The sequence below is a fragment of the Vigna angularis genome, chromosome 10, assembly GCF_016808095.1.
Source record: "Vigna angularis cultivar LongXiaoDou No.4 chromosome 10, ASM1680809v1, whole genome shotgun sequence".
In the NCBI taxonomy this organism is placed as follows: domain Eukaryota; kingdom Viridiplantae; phylum Streptophyta; class Magnoliopsida; order Fabales; family Fabaceae; genus Vigna; species Vigna angularis.
In genome coordinates this window covers 27,258,930-27,266,425 of record NC_068979.1, presented here as the reverse complement: position 1 = coordinate 27,266,425, position 7,496 = coordinate 27,258,930, and the positions used below count along the sequence as shown (strand labels likewise).

The 7,496-nt window shown below is 29.7% G+C and overlaps 1 protein-coding gene across 1 annotated transcript; it reads right to left on the bottom strand.

Annotated features, from left to right (window-relative positions):
* Positions 1-3,977: 3,977 nt before the first annotated feature.
* Positions 3,978-7,496, bottom strand: LOC108334956 (myosin-binding protein 2). Its single transcript, XM_017570876.2, has 4 exons — positions 6,308-7,496; positions 6,068-6,214; positions 5,015-5,809; positions 3,978-4,838 (listed from the first exon to the last, which is right to left on the bottom strand). Exons 1-4 carry the CDS (start codon positions 7,389-7,391, stop codon positions 4,648-4,650), a joined length of 2,217 nt encoding a protein of 738 aa, XP_017426365.1. The 5' UTR covers positions 7,392-7,496; the 3' UTR covers positions 3,978-4,647.

Below are 7,496 nucleotides of genomic sequence, written 5' to 3'. Positions count from 1 at the left end.
GTTGTTAAAAAGGATCACAATTAATTAAAAAAATAAAAAAATTATTAACATCGAATATTGACAAAATTCGACGTTAAATTAACGTCCTATATTCACAAAATTTAACGTCGAATTTTTTAAAATTCAACGTCAATTTAACGTCTCGTGATATGACGTCGTTCGCGAATTCGCCGTTAAAAGCTCAAAATATTCGACGTTGTACGTGAATTTTGTACTAGTGTAATAAAAGATTCCAAAACAAACCTCAGTTTAATTCTTATATGAAAGGGAAACACACTAGGGAGCTTAGAGAAATCCTGTGGTAGTTCAAATTTCATCCTCTTGTTCTCCATCCTCTCTTTTTTCATGTTATTTTTATATTCCATGGAGTATTAAACCTTTGAGGTTGATTCTACTGTAATTTCTTAATTAGATTTTGAGGTTAGATGAATAAATTTATTTATTCTTTTGATTCTTGTTATGATTTATTTTTATCTATATCTTTTGCTTCTTAATCAAGTAAAAGTAATTATTTTTAAGTTATAACAATTTAGCATGATGTTAAATCTACATAACATATCAATCATATGAGTCCAAGAGTTTTTAATTTTAGTTGAGAATTTACTATGAGTCCAAGAGTTTTTAATTTTAGTTGAGAATTTACTTTGATTAAAGTTAGAAACTTTGGTGTGATTCAATGAGTTTTGTTTTCAATAATTGATAATGTGCTTTGATTAGAGGTAAAAACTTTAACAAGAATTAATCAAGAATGTATCTTGGTTAATTAACTTTTTACTTGATATAAGAGGTAAAAGAATAAACATGATTAGACATAGTAATATTTAATTGAGAATGTAATTGAATTAATCAAGAATGTACTTTGGCTTTGGTTAATTAGATAAATCATGATTAGACATAGTCATATTTAATTGAGAATGTATTGGTTAAATTTACCAAATCTAGAAAGTTCTTGCTTTTAATTCGAAATGTACTTTGATTGAGAGTGAGAATGTCAACAAATTAATTTAGAATTTACTTTCATTAATTTGAAAGTATAAGATAATAATTAATTGAACAATAATCTTTAAATATAAGTAATGATGAATCCTATTTTGAAAAAACAATGAAATCAACATATATTTTCTTTATTATTATTTTTATTTTTTTAAATCTTTTTATAAACTTATTTATTTCTATCTTTTTTTTTTATTTTGTTCTTTAATCTTTTATTTATCTTTATGTTCTTTATTATTTTTATTTTACTGACCATTTTGTATAGTTTTTATAAAAACTAATTTGTTATGAATCATTTATGTGTTTATTGAAAGACGACTTAGTGTTAAATTTACTCTTTCTATTTGGTTAGTTACTATCTTAACAATAATGAAGTTGATATAGTTTAGTACTTTGGAGACACCTTTTATAAATAGATGTCTTCCTACTCGTAAAATCATTGTTGGATGTCTCGTATCGACTAAAAATAAAGTCCAGTTCTTTGAGCCATTCAAATTTATCTCTAAAGTTAAGGTTAAAACATTTCATGCGAGGTATTTGTGGCTCAAGTAACTTAGGAGGGTGCTGAAGTTTTCCTGATGGCCAAAGAGGTGCAAATAACGCGTGATGACTTTTTCTACTTCACCAAAACGAGTTGCTAGGTCTTGTAACCTCAATATCAGTGTCAATTCTAGGTTACATGATTCATAACATCCTCAAAATAACAATCACAAGTCATTTTAGTATATCAAATCATATGGACTACTGAATTCTTAATTTTATCCATTATGAATCATTTAGTTCACTCATGTCGCTTTCAGGAGAAAATGTCACACAAACATAAATGGCACAATGTACAAGTATACTACTGATTTCATCCTTTTAAGTATTGTTTTCTCTCTTACTTGGCTAAAACAATAACAAAACTTAAGTAATCATTTTTTAAGCATAAGCAATTATCTCATGAAATATTTTAGATGTTAAAACAACTTTCAATCAATTCCTAAACGAAGGATTTTTGTTCTCGCTACATGCACAAAAATTGATGGGATTAGTGGAAATATGACGGCAAAATATCTCATTGTTCTTAGGTGATTTTATTACAGTTTTTTACTTTTTTTTTTAAATCAATTTTTAGAAGAAAATAATCCTCTTATGCAATATTTTTACATATATTTAACTTTGTTAATAAATATATATTTTATTTATTCATCTTTCTTTTGAAAATATATAATAAAAATATTATGCTTAATCAACTTAAATATTAAAAAAAATAATCTGAGTCAAACATATTTAGTTCCATTATTTTAATAGTACTTATCACATGTAATAAATATAGTTGAGAGTAATTTAGTAACTTTTTTATTTTTGGGAATTAAAATTATTAAATAAACTTTATCTTCAATCACTATACACTAAATAGTTTTTCTTATATCTATTTTCTGAGTAATGGTTTCTATTATGTGTCGCAATTTTTTGTTTAAATTATAGTGATAGATGACATGAAAGAGAAGAGGAAAATGCAATACATTTTTCAATAAACTTCTGATCAATTTTTTATTTTATTTCTCACTTTGGTTTTAGTAATTATGCTTCTGTATTTTTTTTCCGGCCTTTCTCGTAATCAACTCTTTGTTTCAACATTAGAAACAAATGTCCTCACATAAATGAAACCTATATAATTATTAAACTACATTAGTCATAATAAAAGTGATTATTATTTTAATATTTATAAGTTTTATAACTAATTTTAATTAACATTTATTGTATTTATTTAATAAATACATATAAGGGAAAATGTTGAAATTTTTTGAAGTTTATTATACTTGTACCTTACTGTTAGATAAAAGAAAACACCTAGAATAGTAACATATATTAAATAAAACATTGTTGGAACACTCAACTATAGAAAATTATACATCTAAATATATTATTACGTGATACATGTTCTAAGTGCAGACCACACAAAGCATCATCTCTATCTATATTTAAATAAAATATAATTTGAGTCAAGTTAAATTCAAGACTATAAATGATAATATTTTTCATTACATCCATTTTTTTCTAAGTATCCTTTAATAATTATTACTTCTTAGAAACAAAAAAATGTAATAAATTTTTTGACTCTATATGTGATTAAAAAATACGTTACAATTAATTCTATATATATAGAATTTTGTAAAAGGACTTTTACATTGCACAATCTAAGTTGATTCCAATGTTATATTACTGAATATTACCATTGTATCTATGGATTGTACTTTACATTGTGCAATTCTGTTTGTTTTGGAGAGTATAATCGATAACAATAAAAAATTTAAAATTATATTCTAGATTTCCTATTAATGATAAGAAATAATGTATTAAATATAATTTAAATTTGAAAATACAAGTAATAACATAAATTCTAAACTCTTGTTTTAGTACGTATGATCCATATAGCCTTTTATATGGACATAGTATATTATAAGGAATATATTTGGATAAACTTTATCAGAAAGAAAAAATGCAAAATAATATTTATAATAAATTAATTTATAATAACTATTTTATATAATTTCTCTAAATTCTTATTTTAATTTTATCTACGTTAATTTTAATTTATAAAATTTTAGTTTCTTATTTACTTATCTTTTCCATTTGAAATTTATTCTCTGTTTATTGGTCTTTCTGGTAAGAAGACAAATTTTTCCACTTTTAATTTGTTTTACACATGATAAATAATTTAAAAAAAAGGAACTTCAAAATAAGATTTTGAGTCCAATCACGTAGATCTACTCAAAACTCACAATTTATTCTATTTATTGATCTTTCTTGTAAGAATACAAATTTTTTCACTTTTAATTTGTTTTAGACACGATAAATTATTTTAAAAAAAGAATTCCTAAACAAGGTTATGAGTCCAATCACATAAAAATTAATATTATTCTCTGTTCAAAACCTAATAGGTTAATATATGTTTTACCTTTGTACACTAATCTACTTTTCTATTTTTATCTAATGTAAAACTTGAATTTACAGTTGAATTTCTAACAAACTAGACATTAACACTTATCTCTACGACAAGCTACACAAGTAACACTTTAACCAGAAGTGAGTGAAGTGACTCACTCTTTCCCACTTAGAAACAAACAAAGCTCTACGATGAAATAATGCAAAAGGATGATAAAGAGAACCTGACAAAAAGTGTCCCTAATTCTGTCTGTCTAATGAACAACATATTGGATTCTGCCCCAGAATCTTAGTTGGATTTCTCCTGCTTTGCTAGCCTGGCCTTTACTCATAAAATACAAGTGCCATGGTGGTTTCACCTTGCCATAGAAACATATAATAATGCATATCATCAACCTTTTTCCATAAGGTAATGATGGACATTTCCCACAAAAGTTAGTTTTTTCCATGACCATTGTGTCAACTTGGCCATACCATGATTCTTCTCTTTCCATCAGTTACTTTCATTTGTCCATATCTATGTAGGGACAAAAGTTGTTCTTGTGTATGCATGCTTCATTTCCAGTTTCTACATCATTTCCAACATAGCATAGATGTTATAGCTACGATTAGCAAGGCCTCAATACATCAGTAAATGCTCTCTTAACTTATAAACAATATAAATCTATAATACTCTAATGTATTGTCTCACCAATTATCTGTTTGGAATAACTAATTGAGTTCTTACACAGGAGTTTCTCCAATGTTCATGATTCTGAGTTCCACATTCCTATGATCACGAAGATGCTGCAAAATTTCTTGGATAAGATCTAAATCCTTATCCCCTTTCCTCAAGAATATGATACAGTGCTTTAAAAATCCTTTATCTGCCTCCAGAGCTTGGAAGCTTGGAATCTCTCCTGAACATGATCCACCTTCATTCTACTTTGAAATTTTTCTTCTATAAGTGGATCTTTTCATCTGAACTATTATGGTGACCCCTTTTTTTCTGCTTCTGTGCCTGTTTCATCATAGAGTGGGAGAACCCTTTTGGCTTTTGTTCCATCACGGTGCTTACCATTTGCTAATCCATTTATCTGACCTATTTAACCATTATTGTCTTGTTGGTATGCATTTGCATTCTCTTCACAAATATGTTCTGATTTAATACCATCAAAATACTCTTCTTCATAATTCAAGATAACTAGCTTTTTTTGCAGCATATTCAGGTGTTCTAGAATCAATAACCTCTCTTCCTCCAAGTTTTCCAATGATTCCTCCAAATATATAACACCATCTTCGTAAGTGCTCTGGCTTCTGAACTCTTCTTGATGGCTATAAACAACATTTTCTTGGCTTGTGTATCGACTCTTATCAATAGGTAGTTCATGTTGATCACTATCTCTAGCATTGCTACAAGGAGGAGAAGTTCTGCTTCTTATGTTACTTTCTCTTGTTGGTACTATCATAGTTTCTCTAACCTCATATTCATGAACCTTTTTTCGATATATTTCAAGCTCCTTTTCTAGCTCAAGTTTCTCTTTCTCCCTCTTTATCAGAAGTTCATTCAAAAGCTGCAAAGCTTCCTGGTCATACTCACATCGTTCTTCCATCATTCTCTCATACTGCAAAGCTTCCATCCGCATTGCTGCTTTCTCTTCCTGAAGCCTATTTATCATTGCCATTGTTTGATTTGCCGCAACAGCAGATGCACTTCTCTCTTCTTCTAGTTCATCATATAGACTATTTAAGGCCTTCCTTTCAGCTTTCAGTGCTGATTTCAACTTCTCAATTGTCAACTCACCACATTCTGTATCACATATGGAACTTACTTCCAATGATACTTCTGTTTCCGATTCTTTTCTTTCAAGAAGTATTAGCATCTTGTGTGGCTTATGTAGATTCTCTGCAGACAGAAGTGGGTGTATCAGGAACTGTTCCTTCTTTCATCTCATTAAGCTCTAAAGATTATGAAAATGGTTATTTACAGTTGGCCATATTCATAACAAGTGACATTGTGTTAAATTCAACAAATTCTTTATTATTCTTGAGGAAACCTCATTATATATTTTCAAATGAAAATGAAGGAAAATGGTAGAGCTTATAGATGAAACAATTGTTTGTGATGGACTTGTGGGAAAGAAGAAAAACAGACAAGGCTTACCACTATCATCTTGGACAGTAAAAGTAGTTGTGCTACAAGATGAGATTTCTTGCACTTCTTCATTGAATTTCAGAATAAAATCCTGATTTTGAGTTGAGACTTCTTCTCCTAATTCATCATCGCGCATTAGTGTTGCATCTTCAAACACTGAAAGAAGAGAAAAATATTGGAACATTGTAAGCTCAACCAAGAAAATGGAACAAAAATAAGACAAGAGATTGATGAATAAGAGATTGAAACCTTTTGGTACAACTGAAGATAACTCCTCATCTCTTCCTTTCATATTTGCATCAACATTACCATTCATTCTTGAGTCTTCAATCGTTGGAGCTAATTTCACTTCTTGACAGTTTTGCTCCAAATTTTCTTCTTCTACTATCGATTCTAATTTCTTACCTCTAATCCTCCTTGGGGTTAACTCAATCCCATTGGTCTTGAATGCCTTTCTGCACTCTAGACTTGAAGACACTGACACAGTATGCAATGGAGTGTAACAATTCTCAATAACAGGTTCAGATTCTGCACTAGAATTTAAATCAAAATCCAAAATAACATCTTCTTGCACAAAACAAATACTCACATCATCTTCCTCCTTTCCTCCTCTACCTGAGCCCTCCGCAGCATAAAAAACAATGTCGCTTCCCCTTTTCTCTACAGTGTTCTGTTCCTCTTCAAGAGGTTCAAGCACCACAAAATCATCTATTCCATAATCTGAGTTATGATGGCCCTCATCAACCTCTGCCTCAACCTCACTTTCAGTAATCAAATTCTCTTTCTGGGTACAATCCAAAACCCTCGAAGAGGGCTTATCTCTGATCAGGTAAAACTTGCTAACAAAGTTGTCACCACAACAAGAACACCTCAAAGGCTCCATCCCATTTTCAAGTACCTTGTTATTACCATCAGCACCATGAGTCATACCCTTTTGCTGCATCCATGGAAAGTGGCCAAAACTCTGAGGCAAGTTCACAAACTCTGGCTGACACGAAGATGAACAATTCTCACACATATTTTGTGATTCAGCTAGTTTTCTGTGGTTCAAGCAGAAACCCAGCTTGGAAATCTCAAAAGCATGAGCTTCACACACAAGATCCCAGCAAGAACACTGGTTATTTTCAGGCTCTATGATGTGATCAATCCTTGTGCACCATATGCAGGGCCTTTTAAGACCAAAGTAATCCACAAACTTCATTATTAGATAAGAAAAGAGGGAATTTAGAAGAAGGAGGATGATGAGAATCCATTCAAGGATGGCATAGACAAGAACCACTGTGATTTTGTTGGTATTTCTATGCAACATGGTTGCAAACTTGTTGGTAGCCATGTACAAAGAAAAATTTTACTCAGAAGAAAACAATTATCAATTTGTAATCTACGAATGGAGACAGACAAACAGATGATTTTAGAGAAAAATGTTATGAGAGAGAAT